Genomic DNA, 17,630 nt, shown 5'->3' on the forward strand with positions numbered 1-17,630 from the left:
CTTTGTGCCAAGAACAATATTTTTACTGTTTAAAACTAATAATTATTCAGCTTGATGAGTGTAAATCATGATGATATACTGATAAAATTATTATTAATATTATCTTCAATATGATGTCAGAAAGTTCAGACAATTATTTTGTTATGATTACTTTTAAAAGGTAGAAATTTCACAGTATACAGGGTTGAACAGAAAGTGCAGGGTCAAAGATAAATACTGCATTTTTCTTATTTGTTTTGGGTTTTTTTATGGAAAAATTATTTAAAAAAATACATAGTGCAAGATTGATATTTAAGTTTCAACAAAAATTCAATTTGCCTTAGTCTATATAACTATTATTCTAAATCTAATGGTGTTAAAGGGGGGCAAACAAATCGTCCGATTCAGCATCCTATTAATTATATCAGTAGTTATTTTTGGGGACACACATACCTGTAGCACACAAATGGCACTGTTTCTTTAGAGTAGCCCACATACAAAAGCATGATGAATATGGAATAAGGAATAATCACAGGAACAACAATAATTTTACCTCTCCTTATAAATTAAGGTTAAATAACTTATCCCTTTCCTTTGAAATTTGTTGGAAGCTGAGTGACATGCATTTGATTTTGGCCCCACATATAGTAAGTAACTTGACTCTGTTGAGCTAAGAGCTTCCGTACTGCCTGGTGTGTTAATGATTTAACAGCTGGTTGGGTCTCCACACCCAAACATCTGTCTGTTAAATTAAAGCACAGTACACATGGCCATAATTAACATAGAAACACAAATATGGCTAGTGTCAAAACAGCAGTGCCAAACAGTTTGCAAGTGTTGCCAGTTCATTGAATGGCTTCCATCAATTCACAGCAGAAGGAAGGATCTAAAAGCCGTTTTGTAGTGGCTTGCAGTGGGTGGCATCAAAGCTTGTGCTAGAGGTGGCAGTTGTCAACCAGATGGTGCCTTTAGGAGAGGTCAGGGATTTCCCATGTACTTTTTTCTACACATTTTGATGTTTCAAATAAAACCGTTTTATATTGATGCTATTCTTAATATCTTCCAAAATACATTACCACTACAAAATCTTAGTAAAAAAATAAAATAAAAAGTATTTATTTTCCACTTTTTTAAGTAATAGTAAAATATATATATATATATATATATATATATATATATATATATATATATATATATATATATATATGCAGATAGATAGATCAATTATGTTGGGACAGTAAGGTTGCAATTTATTTTACAGTACGTGTACTTTCAGTATACTTACAGTGTACTTAACCAATAAAGTACTGAGTAATATTGGGTAACTATTGTATATGTGCTTAATATGGGTTAAGGTTAGGTTTGGGGTTAGGTTTACTTTTAGTACCTAGTAATTATTGTTGTTGTTGTAATTATATAGTATGTAAATGTAGAGCAGTACAGTAAAATAAAGTGCTAATGACAGTAATTATGTCTGAACAGTATTAAATGAATATCCATATATACTGGGCAGTTTTTATTCCTTCACCATATAGTACAACACATCCATTAAAATGTATATGTATATACAGTAGCCTATGTATACTTTAAGTTTATACAATTTCAGGCATTTACGCATGCAACTTTAGATCAAACGGTTGTCAAAATCATGAGAAGCATAAATGTAACTTTCTACACTGCACATAAAAACACAATAAATATATTTCTCATCTTTTAGATGTATTAATTTTTTTTTACATGTTCATGCCTCTCAATACATGAATATGTTTGTTATCCAGCTGCAGGGAGAGGACACTGGTGACTTTGAGGCCACAACTGCTGCTGCTTTCCTCCTGTCTTCTGAAAGCAGCAAAACCATCTTTATCGCTGTTAGGGATGATGATTTACCTGAGGCTGATGAGACCTTTGTATTCAACCTCAGCCTACAGGTAATGCTTGAACTTGAGTCTTAACTTTGGTACCATGAAATGAAGCTTCAATACTAATGATGTTCAAACAGATTCTTGTTTTATTTTTTTGCCTTTTTCAACTGCATTAATCAGTGATTTTTTTCAGATGCATGTGTGTGATGAAAAGAGACAGAAAGGGAATGAAGGACATTCTTTCCCTTCTTAAACCTCTGTTCCCCTTCTGTCGCTCTCTCCACGTTGTGTCGGAGAAGCGACACTAGGGGTCTCTCTTGAGCGCCAATATCCACCTCTGATCTATGAAAAAAGGCCAATGAGAGTTGGCAGCCTGTATTTGCATGTCTCGCCCCCGGACATACGGGTATTTAAGCGCCGCAAATACGGGAGTTCATTCAGAAAATTTCTTCGGAGCCGATGGTCTGTCTGCAGTTTGCTGCGAGTTACACACCACTAACGTTCCTGTTTCCTCTGACGATCTGCATGCTGTTGGATCTTGACGGCGCACAACAGCGGCTTTCTCCTTCGCATTGCACGGTGTGCATTGTTGCCCCTGAGCGCTCGACAGCGCAGACACACACACATACTGTGTATTAAAAGAGTTATTTCCTTAAAAGAGTGAATTTCTCTAAAAGAGCAAAACACAGCGGCGTTGAACGTCCTTTTCAGGACGTTCAAGATTCCCTTCCGCCCCTGTGTTGTTCCTGGATGCGGTAGAGTGCTCTCCGCTTCAGACGGCCACAGGCGCTGTCTCGTGTGTTTGGGCCGCGATCACACCGAGGCGGCGTTGTGGATGGCTCATGTTCTCACTGCGAGAACATGACCATGACCACGCTAGCGGTCGCGGCTTGCTTTCAACAGAGCAGCTACCCCAGCTGCACCCCGCATTGCTCCTTCTTCCCTGGGGGCTTGGGGCGATTTGGGGCGGCAGCGGGTGCAGTTTCGCCGGGTAGCCCCCGCGAACCTCCTGCTCCCGACACGCTCGCTGGTCCCCGCTCTACGCCAGCGGCGATAGCGGCTCGCCTCACGGCCTGGCTGTCTATCCTCCTGAGCCCGAAGCAGATGAGCTCGCCGCTGCATCGGAGAGTGTGATGTCTGATGCCGAGGACTCCCTGGACTGCCGCCTTCGGGCCAGCAGGCCCAGGCTGAGGCTGACGCCAGATGTCTGACATGCTTTCCGGGCCGCCATGAGCGTGGGGTTGGATTGGAACCCTCCATCCTCCCCACAGCCTTCACGGTTGGATGACTGGTTCCTGGGGGCAGCGCCGTTCACGGCCACGCATCCCCCGGTCCCGCTTTTCCCGGAGGTGCATGACGAGCTGATGTCTACGTGGAGAGCCCCGCTCTCCGCCGTCTAGGTGCCACCCGCTCCACTCTCACCACCCTCGACGGCGGAGAGCCACGGATACGGGCCGATTCCCCAGGTCGATAGGGCAGTTGCGTACCATCTATGCCCCGGTAGCTCTACCTCCTGGCGTGGCCGCCCTTTACTCCCATCCAAGCCCTGTAGGACAACATCCTCGCTCAACGCAAGGCCTACAGTGCGGCTGGACGCGCTGCCTCCGCCTCTGCATGCGATGGCCCTCCTGCAAGTCCACAAGGCCAAAGCACTCAGAAACATGTACGGGGTGGACCTGATCCTGATGTGCTGCAGGAACTGCGCCAGCGACCGACCTCGCCCTGAGAGCTGACGAAGGCCACAGCGCAGGCACTCGGACAGGCGATGGCCACCCTAGTGGTCCAGGAACGCCATCTCTGGCTCAATCTGGTCGAGATGCGTGAGGCCGACAAGAACCGCTTCCTAGACGCACCTGTCTCCCAGATTGGCCTTTTCGGCGACACCGCCGAGGACTTCGCCCAACAGTTCTCAGCGGTGAAGAAGCAGACGGAGGCCATCTCTCACATCATGCCCGCCGCGACACCTGCCGCTACGGGCCCTGCCCGTCTGCCCGCCGAGGGCGTCCCCCTGTGAAGAAACCAGCTCCTACTCTGCCTCAACCCGGGCCCAGCTCTCAGCCCCAGCGTCGAAGCACCCCGCAGGCGGCGCGACGCCCCTGTCTCACGAACCCCTCTAGGACCCAGAAGGCTCCCAAGCCGCTCCTGAGACAGCCGACCCAGAGCCCAAGACGCTAGCTCCGAGGTGGTAAGACCGCTCCGTCCCCGGTGGAGGGCCGGGAGGAGAATCCTTTGTTTTTTCATTTGCCACACCCCCTGACGGGGGCTGTGGTACCCACATTTTCAATAAAAGAGCTATTTCCTTTGCCTCTGGGTCACCTGGCCCGCAAATGCCGTTCTCACGGCAATCTGCTTTCAGATTACGACAGTCCCGGTACACCGGACGCGGCGATCCCGCCTTCCGCCTGCCTACGCCTGCCCCCCGGCCGGCCGGGTCAGACGAGTCCAGAGGACACCAGCAGACCTCCTCCTCAGTCACGAACCTGCCCCCTTCCGGGTGCGCGGAGCAAGGTAAGTGCTTTGAGTCTATTCTCAGCACCCCAGCCTCAGGCCGCAACGAAGATGCCCGACGCTGCATTACCTGTTCCGCCCTGCTGCGAGGCCCCGCCGGGTACGTCCAAAATACTCGTCCCTTTGGTGCCCCTAGCGCAGAGCTGGGAAGCGTGGTTTTCGCTTCCCAACGCATCACGCTGGCTGCACCGGACCATTCGACTCGGTTACACAATTCAGTTTGCCCGGCTCCGCCCCCTTCAGGAGCGTCCGCTTTCCGCAGTACACGGCGAGCATGCCAGTTCCCTGCACACGAAATCGCGACCCTCTTAGCCAAGGGCGTGTAGAGCCCGTCCCTCCAACCGAAATGAGGAAGGGTTTCTACAGCCCTTACTTCATTGTACCCAAGAAAGGCGGTGGCTTACGACCAATCCTGGACCTCGCGAAGTTTTCAATCGGGCCTTGTTAAAACTCCCGTTCAAAATGCTCATGCAGAGAAATATTCTGGCTGGCGTTCAGCATCTAGATTGGTTCGCAGCGGTAGACCTGAAGGACGCGTACTTCCACGTCTCAATTCTGCCACGACACCGACCCTTCTTACGGTTCGCGTTCGACGGCCAGGCGTTTCAGTACAAAGTCCTCCCCTTCGGCCTGTCTCTGTCCCTCGCGTCTTCACGAAGGTCGCAGAGGCGGCTCTTGCCCCGCTACGAGTAGCCGGCATCCGCATTCTCAACTACCTCGACGACTGGCTTATCCTAGCACAATCTCGAGAGTTACTATGCACACACAGAGACCAGGTGCTCCGGCACCTCAGCCGCTTGGGGCTTCAGGTCAACTGGGAAAAGAGCAAGCTCACTCCGGTTCAGAGCATCTCTTTTCTCGGGTTGGAGTTAGACTCAGTCTCAATGACAGCACGTCTCACGAGCGAGCGTGCTCAGTCGGTGCTGGATTGCTTCGCTTCCTTCAAGCCAGGCACAGTGGTCCCTCTAAAACTTTTCCAGAGGCTCCTGGGGCATATGGCGTCCTCCGCGGCGGTCGCGCCGCTGGGGTTGATGCATATGAGACCACTCCAGCACTGGCTCCAGACTCGAGTCCCGAGACAAGCATGGCACCACGGCACGCATCGGGTAAGGATCACCCCCGCCTGCCTCAAAACACTCCGACATGCCACGGTGGTGGCGTACATAAATCGCCAAGGTGGCGTACGCTCCCGCCACATGTCACAACTCGCCCGCCGTCTCCTCCTATGGAGCCAGCAGCGACTCAGGTCGCTGCGTGCCACTCACATCCCCGGAAAGCTCAACGTCGTAGCGGACGCGCTATCACGACAACGCCTGCCCGGCGGGGAGTGGAGGCTTCACCCCCAGTCGGTCCAGCTGATTTGGGAACGGTTTGGCAAGGCCCAGGTAGACCTGTTTGCCTCCCAGGAAACCTCCCACTGCCCGCTCTGGTACGCCCTAACAGAGGCTCCTCTTGGGACAGACGCGCTGGCACACAGCTGGCCCTCGGGCTGCGCTAGCATGCATTTCCCCAGTGAGCCTTCTTGCACCGGTGCTGTGCAAGGTCAGGGAGGATGAGGAGTGAGTCACGCTAGTGGCCCCCTACTGGCCCACTCGGACTTGGTTCTCGGAACTCAGACTTCTCGCGACAGCTCCTCCCTGGCGAATTCCCCTGAGAAAGGACCTCCTCTCTCAGGGACGGGCACGCTCTGGCACCTGCGCCCAGACCTCTGGAACCTCCACGCCTGGTCCCTGGACGGGATGCGGAAGAGCTAGCCGGCTTACCGGCCGATCGCTAGAATACAATTAACCAAGCCAGAGCCCCCTCTACCAGGCACCTTTACGCCCTAAAGTGCCGCTTGTTTGCAGATTGGTGTTCTTCCCAAACTGAAGACCCACAGAGATGCGCGATTAGGTCAGTGCTCCTTTTCCTACAGGAGAGGCTGGACAGGAGGCTGTCCCCGTCCACCCTCAAGGTGTATGTTGCCGCCTTTGCCGCCCACCACGATCCTGTAGACAGCAAGTCTTTGGGTAAGCACGACCTGATCCTCAGGTTCCTGAGAGGCGCCCGGAGGTTGAATCCCTCCTGGCCAGGCCTAGTTCCCTCCTGGGATCTCTCGGTAGTCTTGGCAGGACTCCAGAGACCCCCCTTCGAGCCACTTGAATCAATTGGACTCAGGGCCCTCTCTCTTAAGACGGCCCTGCTGATCACGCTCGCCTCTATCAAGAGGGTCGGGGACCTGCAAGCGTTCTCTGTCAGCGACACTTGCCTGGAGTTCGGTCCGGCAGATACGTCTGTGATCCTAAGACCGCGACCGGGCTATGTGCCCAAGGTTCCTACCACACCATTCCGAGATCAGGTAGTGAACCTGCAAGCGCTGCCCCGGGAGGAGGCAGACCCAGCCCTTTCGTTGCTACGTCCAGTGCGCGCCCTGCGCATTGACCTGGACCGCACACAGAGCACCAGACGCTCTGAGCAGCTCTTTGTCTGCTTTGGGGGACGGCAGAAAGGGAATGCCGTCTCCAAACAGAGGCTCGCCCACTGGGTTGTCGACGCCATCACACTGGCTTATCACACCCAGGCCGTGCCCCTACCCTTGCGGGTCCGAGCTCACTCAACAAGGGGTGTTGCATCCTCGTGGGCACTGGCCAAGGGCACCTCCCTAGCAGACATCTGTAGAGCCGCGGGTTGGGCAACACCCAACACCTTCACGAGGTTTTACAACCTCCGCGTTGAGTCGGTTAGCGTCTCGTGTTTTGTCAGGTCCGAGCCCGTGAGAACTCGGTAACACGTGAGACCGACCGGCCGGGTGGATCGCTTGCGCCCAGCGCCTTTTCCTGACGTCAAGGTTAAGTAGTGCGCCTTTTTCCCAGGGCCTCCACTCCGAAGTCGGGACCCTGGTCGATTCCTCCCCAGCCCTCCGGGTCCAGCGGTTCAGCGGAGGAACTCGCCGACCCAAGCCACTGCGGGTACCCTGATGGCTACCCTGTACTGGTATAGGTGCTCCACAGGTAAGGCCTCCTGCTCGGACTCCCCTGTGTGTATTTCCACGGTTCTGTCCCCTACTGAGCGGACCCCGTGTCTCCCTTAGGCAGTTACAGCTGCCCCGGTCGCCGTGCTGTAGCAACTCCCCCCTTTCGAGGCTGGATCTACCACCGCACCATACTTTCCACACGAGCCCTAAGACGGCCGTGTGACGTGCCTACCACTTTTCCTCCCCAAGAAAAAGGGCAGGTGTGGTCTCCGCAGGGTCTGGGTAAGACCCCCTTCCCTATATGCGTGTAAGGGCCCCGGCCGTGATTGCTCTATGCGAGAAACATAGAGAGAAAAGAGGCCCAGCCAGGCTGGCCCGTTCCCATGTTGGCAGACATCGCCTTGTTCCCCTCTCAGGGTAACTAGAAGGATCCCGATGTTCGTATGGGGCATTGGGGAAGGGTACGTGTAGCCGGGTACAGACGATGTGTGGCACTAGATGAATCCCTGCCCGCCTCTGTATCGGCAGTTCACGTACACGGTTCAGCACATGGCAAGATTGGAATGGGTCCCCTAGTGTCGCTTTTCCGACACAACGTGGAGAGAGCGACAGAAGGGGAACGTTTGGTTACGTATGTAACCTCCGTTCCCCGAGGGAGGGAACGACACGTTGTGTCTTTCCTCCGCCATGTCGCTGAACCGAGCCACTGTTGTGGCCGGACCATTTCCGGCTCCTCAGAAAAATCCTGAATGAACTCCCGTATTTGCGCCGCGTAAATACCCGTATGTCCGGGGGCGGGACATGTAAATACTGGCTGCCAACTCTCATTGGCCTTTTTTCATAGATCAGAGGTGGATATCAGCGCTCAAGAGAGACCCCTAGTGTCGCTTCTCCGACACAACGTGTCGTTCCCTCCCTCGGGGAACGGAGGTTACATACGTAACCAAACGTTTTTTCCAGTCCTTTTTTGAAAGGGATAGTATTTACTCACTCTCATGTTGTTCCAAACCCATATGGCTTTCTTTCATCTGTGGAGCACAATCTCCTAGGAGATGTTAGCCTCAGTCACTGTTCACTTTCATTGCTTTCAGTTTCATTTAATTGCGAATGTGAGGCAAACATACGGCACAACTTTTGAGTTCCACAGAAGATGGAAATTCAACAAACATGAACAAAATGAGGGTGAGTGAATGATGACAGAATGTCCATTATTCAGTGAACTATCCCTTAACTGTAATATTACTGAGTGTTTGGTCTCAAGAGAGGCAATCACAGACTGGTTCAAATTATTGCTTGAGTAGAACAGCACTTAAAGCTTGTGAACTCTTCAGCCTCAGCTCAATGGCTCACAGCCCTGCATATTCTTTGATGCCTTCCACTAATAAAGGGCCAGGAAATGCTGTTAATGCACAAGTCACATTCAAGCAAAATAAAGAACTGTGACAGCCACAACTGTCACTATTTTAAGATTAAAGAGCCATTATGCAAAGCTAATAACTAAGGAAAGCACAGGACTGGAAATAAGTTTCCTAAAGTATAACACGCAACTGTTGTTGAGCTCTCAAGTTTTCAATCTGTGGAAAAGGGAAATGGTCTAACTTCCTAGGAGCTTAAAGGGGAAGGGTATAATTTCTATTTTCCAAACAGAATTGAACAATTAATAGGTTTTTTTTAAACACTCTTACTGTAACTTCCACCCGCTCTGCCATAGTTTTGAACAAACAGTTAGCCCCACCCCAAAACCACACCGTTGGTTGAGCCAATAGTTCACATGTCAGCCCTTTTTTTTTTTTAAAGCTCTACAGTGTTTACGTTCTAAAGCCAATATACAAATGGCTTTATTATCAATGCACATTTTGCCAGGAAAAAAGATCATATAAGGATCATATAAGGAAAAGTAATTGCACAGAAAGAGATATTCAAGTATTTGAGTCACATTTTAGGGCCCCAATTTACTTTGGTGTCCCAGGCTGTTGACAGTGAGTGATTAATGACAACAGGTCATGGCTCCACTGTCTACTTGTCCACTGTTTAACAAATGAACCCAAGGCTGGCAGAATGGGGCAACTTAAGGTTGACAAAGGACAACTGGCTAAATTAAATCCAAGCAGAAAGTTTAAAACAAAAGCTAGACAGTCCTTAAGAATAATTGACATGAAACAGATCTGAAAGTACTGAACTGAAGGACACGTTAAAGTAAAAAAAAAATGATGGACAAATTGAGATTATGTGGAAAATATACCTGAATGTAGTTTGATTCTTTAAATTGTTATTGTTTTCTGTTTATCTTTTTTTATTTCTATACATTCTGCCCCTCACCATTATGTCACTGACCAAGACCCATTATATTTTTCATGGAAATGTCTTCAAGCAAATCTAAATGCCCTTTATTGCTTTAGCAGTTCTCTGCTAGGACGAGAGTGTTGGGGTGCTGTGGTACCGAGCTTGGCCTCAGTCACTGCTAGCACAGAGAATTGTCCGAGCGTGTGTATTCCATGTCTGTGTTGCCACTGCAACAAGAGCTCTGCTTCTGAAAGAAAGCTCTGTTACAGCTGGGAGAAGCTCATTTAAATGGACTGCTGAAAACAGGGTCTGCGTTGGATTTAAGTTCTTATGTGGTCTTGCTCGTTTTATCTTCTGTCCCTGTCTCTTTTTGTTATCTTTATCACACACACTCATACACACTTAGTTCACACTAAGTTTGCAGAGACAATATAATTTACCTATTCATTGATAGATTCTGAAAAGTGTAAACACATAGGTGTTATCAAAACATTACTGTAATGTGTTTGAGCATCTTGACTAGCTTAACAATGCAACACTCACTGTAAAAATAAATAAATAAAGGAATAAGTATTTTTTGTTAATAAATGATAAAACAGAAGTCTAATGATATTCAGTTAAAACCTATAAATGTATAACTAAAACTTTTTTTAAATTTTAGTAAAAAAATAGCCCATTTTGTCTCAAGAATTAGCAAAAAAATGAATGTATTGGTATTGGTATCAATAATTTGCAATGTTGGCCTTGGTATCGGATCAAAAATAAAATAAGTGGTATCACCCATCCCTAGTGGTAACATCTAAATTATCTGGTTTTATTTGAGTCAAAAAAATGTTTTTATTATTCACTAAATTATTGAATTATTAGGTTAAAAATATTTTATCATTATTTGGTTAAACAACGTCAGTCATTTTTAAGACAGTACTGGCTCAACACTTTGTGTGAGTTTGAGGCGGGACAATTTTTTTGTTAATAAATGACAAACAGGGGGAGTGATGACTTGTTTGAAAACTATGTAATTCCATTTGGTGAAGCTGGTGGTGCACAAATTACACCCGTCACCTTTAAATTTAACCTTAAACTCAGAATCACAAACTGAAAATGCATGCAGTACTTTAGTTCGAGGTCAGATTCACTTATAGGATGATTTATTTTTTTTCAGAGCTCCTCAAATGGGGTGACACTGGGAACTCCAAATACTGCCACCATCACCATCCTGTCCAATGACAATGCCTTTGGAATCATTTCCTTCAACTCAGTAAGACTTTCTCCATCATTTCCTCAATAATCACTGGGGAGAGGCTGTTTAGAACACACTGGGGAGGTTACAGGGGTGACTATAAGTTATTTTCACTTGTTTTGTGTGTGTTTTGGGTGGGGTGGGGGGTGATTTGCTGAGAAACTCAGGGATTTGCTGAGAAACTACTGAGTTGCTAAGGACTTGGAGAAAACAAGAAAGTCAGTTTACCTAATGGATTAACTTGTTAATTATGTACAATTATATGTTGTCATGGAGACCGACTGTGTTCAAGCTATCAAACTGACAGGCTGAGTTTTAATATTTGTATCGTAAAACTGTTCTTGATATACCTATTTTATAATTCTGCCACTACATTCAGAAAATAAGGTATTGAAGCCCTATGATGTTATACTCTCTGTTTTCAAACCAATGAATAATGTTTGTTTTTTACTGTTTAGACCTCCCTTATTACTGTGGAGGAGCCAAGAGGTAGAAGCCAGTATTTGCCTCTGACTCTCCTTCGAGAGAAGGGAACCTATGGCACTGTGACCGTAAACTTTGAGGTAAGCAACATAACTAGCAAATTACAGTAGTAACTCAAATTTTTTTTTCAACAGAACACTTTGGATGTGAGGAAAAGTCTTTGGAGTATCTCATGACAAATTTACTGTGAAAATTTAGTGTTTACTTTTTTAATTCATAGATTTTTGGAGGTCCAAACCCTGCAAGTGAGGATCTTAGTCCAGACATTGGGAATATTACCATTCCTCCAGGTCGTTCTGTTGTTGTTTTCAGCATCATGATACAAGATGACAAGGTACTGTTTTTTGTTACTTTACATTGACATTATAAAAAGCACATGTATAATGACGGCATGGAACATGACATCTACATTAGGATAATCTTTTTAGGCCACAAACATAGTTTATGCAAGTACACCAATACAGATGTTGTGCTTGGCCAGCATTGTGAATCAACTGAACTTAATAGTTTTGTTAATTTGGAGGTACCAAACTACTGTACTAGACAGAATCAAATGTCTGTGCCATAGAACCAGGTATAATATTATTCAGATGGGGAAAAAAGGAAATATGTTTATAAGCTCTAACATGCTAAGCAAGGGTCTCTTCAAACTGTTGCTTCGCCATGACAGTAGAGAAGAAAAAAAACGTACCATAGAATCATTCAGCATTCATTGCGTTCACGTACTTACATTTAGTATGTTTGGGAACTTTGTCTATGAACAATTAGGTATTCTCATTAAAGACTTGTCTTTTAACTCATATCTCCACTAAGCTTCCGGAAGATGATGAGACCTTCACAGTGCTGTTGACAGAAGCAGCTGGAGGAGCTTTGCTCAATCCTAACAGAAGCAGAGTGCAGATCAAGATCTCCCGTAATGATGCTCCTGTCCGCTTCTCCAAGCCCACTCTTGTTGTGCCAGAGAACATCGGTGTCATCTCTCTCACTGTTACTCGTGGCAGAACTGAGGATGGTTTTCTTATTGGTTCAGATGATAGAGCTGTATCTGTGGCCTATGCAGTCGTAACGGGCAACGGGGCAGCCAGTGCTACCCCGTTGGTAGACTTTGTGGATTTAGAGAAAGAGAGGATGGTTGTTTTCCTTCCAGGTGTTCATGAAACACAGCTCCGCTTCAGCATCACAGATGACAACATTCCAGAAATTGCAGAGTCTTTCCAGGTGTTTCTTCTGGAAGAGACGCTATTGGGTGATGCAGTGCTATTGTCTCCAAGTGTAGTGCAAGTGACCATTGAGCCCAACGATAAGCCTTATGGAGTGCTGTCAATCAGTCCTTCCCCAATACATCCTCTCATCATTAATGAAGACCTGACCCAAGAGTGAGTATGATCGCATTTTGAGTTTTTGTCCTTACCAGCCACAACAGTGACAAGACATTTTGCCAGTGTAGTTGTGTTTTGCTGGGTAGTATAAAATGCTCCACATATGAAACATCAGATATGTAACAATTAGCTTCATTAATATTGATCTCTTTGTGCTGGAGAGAAAAAAAACTTGATGCTAGAAACGTATTGTGTTGCACCTGCTAGTTTTACCTCCTGGGATTTGCAAATAAACAAACGTACATCACAGATTCGTTTTGGTCATTGTGGTATTCAAGAGTAAGTCAGTAGGGTGCAGTGCAATCCTGAAACTTCTGTGTTGTATTGAACACACCCTATGTTTGTCTGTCTCAGATATGAAGGCATAACCATTGTGAGGAACGGGGGAACTCATGGGGCGGTTTCGGTTAGATGGAATATTACGAGAAACTCCACAGACAGTACTCCTGTCTCCGCAGACCTGAACCCTACCTCAGGTACACTGAGGTTTGCTGTGGGGCAGATGAGTGCTGTTCTGCCTTTAAACATCACTCAGGACAACCTTCCTGAAGAAGCGGAGGCCTTCCTCCTCAGACTGATCCCAGGATCTGTACAAGGAGGGGCTGAAGTGGATGAACCTATGGAAGTAAGTGGTTGACATTAGTCTTCTGATTTAGTGACTGGAAAAGTTCACCCTAAAATAAAAATTCTGTCAAAATTTACCTACCCTTATGTTGTTCCAAACCTGTTTGACTTTCTTCTCAGGAGATTTAGGCAAAATGTCAGCCTCAGTCACTTCCATTGTGTGGAAAAAAGATGCAATTCAAGTGAATGGTGACTGAGACTAATGGCACCAGACCTGCTTGACCCGTTTACGCATACTGCACAGCTATCATGTACCATCTGGCTCTTTTTACACTCACCCCCCTAAAATTCACTCAGATCTGGGTCACGGCACCATTGTATCTGATACTGCTCAACCCGCTCCAAGCTGGATTCAAACCGGTGTCAACCAGCATGGAGGCAGGCATGCTAACAATGAGGCTAAAGGCTAAAGTCTCTAGCGTCAGTCGCTAGTGCTCCTCTTGAGGCCAGGGGAGTGAGGTTTACACATACCGCAAAGCTATCACGTACCATGCTGCCATACATTTCTTTGTCTACCACAAAAGAAAGAAAGATATATTGGTTAAGAACAACATGAGGGTGGGTAAATTAAGACTGATTTTATTTTTCTTCAGCTATGTCTTTAAAGTATTTTGTCTATTTTTTGGGGGATAGCAAATTATAGACTGGTGGTGGCTCAATTCTGAGGAGGATTTAGTTATGAAGGATGGCGCCATTTGACATTGATGACAACTTAAAGCACTCTAGAGCTCCCCTTTAATTTTTGCAACGAAAAGTTATTATTCATAATGTAACCCAGGGCTTTTTTTCGTACATGTTGAAATATTTCCATCTTTGAGGATATTCTAGACCTTTATGCTTAATTTCACACTACTGTAAGAGCCATGATAGCTGCTCCTTTTTGGACCTCAGTGGGAGGTTTGTGGTGAAACATCCAGGGAGGTTCTCTTGCAGAGCAGTTCTTCTTAATTTTACTCTGGCTCAAGAAGGAAGTTCACAGATCAGAGCTGGTTCTTAGTTACCATCTGGGCAGCACCTAGTCAGTTTAAAGGATGTGGCGTAAAATGAGACACATGTGTCTTTCTGGCATAGCAGTATCACAGGCTGCCGGTTACACTGAGTGTCACTTGGGTGTTCCCTTCATGTGATCCCAACATAAAATATAGCACACCAGAGCTTGTGGATGGGTGTGTGTTCTCGTTATATCTTTTTTGTTGCACATTTCATGATGTGTGAAAGGAGTGTATAAACTCAACCCCTTGTTTATGTTGAAATGCACCAATTACTCATAAGTGTGGGCATGAGGGTGAAAGCTTGCTTTTAGAGATCTCAATGGGAGTGCTGTTGTGCATATGTTTGATGGGATTTTTCAACTAAAAGTGAAATATAATCATCCTCCTGCCATTCCAAACCTGTAAGACTTTCTGTCTTCTGTGTAACACAAAAGGTGATGTTAGGCTGCATGTTAGTGCCAGTCACCATCCACTTTCATTGCATCTGAATCGTGACTGAGATTGTCATTCTACATGACCTTTTGTGTTTCAATGAGAAAAAAAGAAAAGGTAATGTGGCTGGAACAGCATGATGGTGAGTAAAATAATGACAGAATGTTCTTTTTTGGGTGAACTTTCCCTTTAAAGGAATTGTTCACCAAAAATGTAAATACCCTCATAATTTACTCACCCTCATGCCATCCCAGAGGTGTATAACTTTCTTTCTTCTGCTGATCACAAACACAGATTTTTAGAAGAATGTCTCAGCTCTGTTCAGCTCCATACAATGTAAGTGCATAGTGACCAGAACTTTTAAGCTCCAACAAGCACATAAAGGCAGCATAAAAGTATTCCATTCTTCTACAGTGCTTAAACCTTCAGAAGCAATATTATGGTTGGGGGTGAGAAACAGATCAGTATTTAAATCCTTTTTTCCTATAAATTCTCCTCCCTGCCCGGTAGGTGGCGATATGCACAAATAATGCTAATCGGCATATACAAAAGAAGAAGAACCCTTTAGAGACCAAAGCGCTTATGAGGGCTTTTTTAAAGTGGAGAATTATTGTAAAAAAAATGATTGATATGGATTTAACCACTGGAGTATTTTTATGCTGCCTTTATATGCTTTTTGAGCTTCAAATATTTAGACCCTGTTGACTTGCAATGTATGGACCTAAAGAGCTGAAATATTCTAATATCTAAAAATCTTTGTTTGTGTTCAGCAGAAGAAAGAAAGTCATACATATCTGGGGTAGTATGAGGGTGAGTAAATGATGCGAGAATAAAAATTTTGGGGCAAACTATTCCTGTTAAAAGGGAACTGACTCTACAACATGACATGCTACTAATTGTAAACTGTCCCTTAATTAATTGAAAATGTCCAAAACTGCTATTCAGGTTGCAAATATTGGTCTTGTGCCTTGGTCTGATGAGGCTTGGGTGAATTACAGTGTAAAAAACTACCTCATGAATGCTATTTTTATGCTCTTGTGAGGTCTAATGAAAGAGGAGGACTTTCTAAAATGAGTTCACTGCAAGTCTTTAAACAGATGGCCTTGTGTTTCATTCACTGTAATGGATGGTTACATTTGTTTATTGCAGCATGTTAGGTTTTCCTGATTATGTATATATATATATATATATATATATATATATATATATATGGAAAAAAATTAAGAGACCACTGCAAAATTATCAATTTCTCTGGATTTAGGTATCATTTGAGTAAAATGAAAATTTTAGTTTTATTTATGAAGTTCTGACAACATTTCTCCCAATTCTTCAGACCTTGAATAATGCAAAGAAAGCAAATTCATATTCATTTTTAAACAACACAATACTAATGATTTAGTCACCCAACAGCAATGTGAAAGACTGGTAGAGAGCATGCCAAGACACATGAAAGCAGTGATTGAAAATTATCCGTGTCTTCCATTGGTTGTGTAAACAGAGACTCCTGCCCCCAAACCCTCGGCATTCATGGGTTGGTCGTGATGTTTAAACATACCAAGAAATGTTTTGAAAACACCATAGTGTACACTTTTCCAAGGAATCAACCTACAAATGAATTGCTTAAAGTTGGGATAAGAGAGAGTATTTTAACATTGAAAAAAAAAAAATACTCACTTCACCTTCACCTAAAACTTTTATTTCTTTACAGATGGTGTTCTACATTCAGGACAGTGATGATGTCTATGGTCAATTTGTCTTTCATCCGAAAGAGAACCAGAGTATTCAGAGTCAGCCAGAGGGGCGATTCCTCTCGCTTAGCTTCCTCCGGGAAGGTGGTACCTTGGGAGAGGTGCGACTTACCCTGACTGCCCTCTACATACCTGCCAGACCTCTGGACCCCTCACGAGCTAGAGATGGTGTGCTGAACGGTACCAGTGTCAATAGTGTTCTGTTCAAGTCGGATCAGTCACAGGCTCAACTCATCCTGCCAATTCGCAATGATGCCTTCCTACAGAACGGGGCTCATTTCCTCATACAGGTCAGATACTTAGTTGAAAGGTGCTTTGTTGATTTATTCAGTTTGGAGTGATTATATTTCTTTATTATGTAACTGTTTAAAATGTTTTGCTGTTTCTTTCTTGATACAACATTATCTCCATTAGATGGTTGTTAATGAGTTATCTTAATCTGTGATGTTTTTAGGGATATGGCTTTATGATCAAGCAATGTTGACAAACAATACACAAAATGTTAGAACTCCTTTAGTCTAATGCTCAAGGGCCCTTGAAGATGAGCAGATATGCTATAATAGCATCTCAGAAGAGTATGGCCAATCACGTGAAGTGCTTGTTTCACAGGCAGTGGGTTTCACTGTTATATTAATTGTTTTTCTTTCTAAGGGGTCGTTCACACGGAATGTATTATTGCTTCCTTCTGTGCTGTTTTTCAATTGTTTTTCTTTGTAAATATGCACTTGAGGGATGTCTTTGACCGTTGCGCCATATCCCGCTGTTTTTCAGTGTCTCAAGCAGTGTTTTTTTGTCAACTTGACATGCCGTGTCAAGTTGAGAACTTTTAAAAATGTGTCTCAAGTTCTGTTCTAGTTCACTGGGTCTAGTTTTATTGTAGTGCAAGAACATGTTTAGTCTGAAGGACCCCCTTAGTGTCATGAACATGGCTAAAGAGAATTCAACGTTTACCTTAACATTACTTCATGTGACACAGTATTAATGTACAGTAGGACTACACCACCTCATTCTTTCAACCAGACACTCTCTCTGCAAAACATGCCTTCCAAAACTTGTTGGCAAAACCAGAAGCTCAAAATAATTCACAGGCAAATCGTTTTTCTGATTGGCTAAGTTCTATGAGTGAAGTTATGTATAAAAGCGTATG

The 17,630-nt window shown here is 45.1% G+C and overlaps 1 protein-coding gene across 1 annotated transcript in view; it reads left to right on the plus strand.

Annotated features, from left to right (window-relative positions):
* Nucleotides 1-17,630, plus strand: part of adgrv1 (adhesion G protein-coupled receptor V1) — a 178,519-nt gene that overhangs the window by 547 nt on the left and 160,342 nt on the right. The window contains exons 2-8 of the mRNA XM_052125837.1: nucleotides 1,758-1,907; nucleotides 10,748-10,843; nucleotides 11,284-11,388; nucleotides 11,529-11,642; nucleotides 12,122-12,684; nucleotides 13,042-13,312; nucleotides 16,444-16,773. Of these exons, the coding sequence (XP_051981797.1) occupies nucleotides 1,758-1,907; nucleotides 10,748-10,843; nucleotides 11,284-11,388; nucleotides 11,529-11,642; nucleotides 12,122-12,684; nucleotides 13,042-13,312; nucleotides 16,444-16,773 (1,629 nt within the window). The remainder of the gene's footprint in view (nucleotides 1-1,757; nucleotides 1,908-10,747; nucleotides 10,844-11,283; nucleotides 11,389-11,528; nucleotides 11,643-12,121; nucleotides 12,685-13,041; nucleotides 13,313-16,443; nucleotides 16,774-17,630) is intronic.

The sequence above is a fragment of the Xyrauchen texanus genome, chromosome 4, assembly GCF_025860055.1.
Source record: "Xyrauchen texanus isolate HMW12.3.18 chromosome 4, RBS_HiC_50CHRs, whole genome shotgun sequence".
In the NCBI taxonomy this organism is placed as follows: Eukaryota; Metazoa; Chordata; class Actinopteri; order Cypriniformes; family Catostomidae; genus Xyrauchen; species Xyrauchen texanus.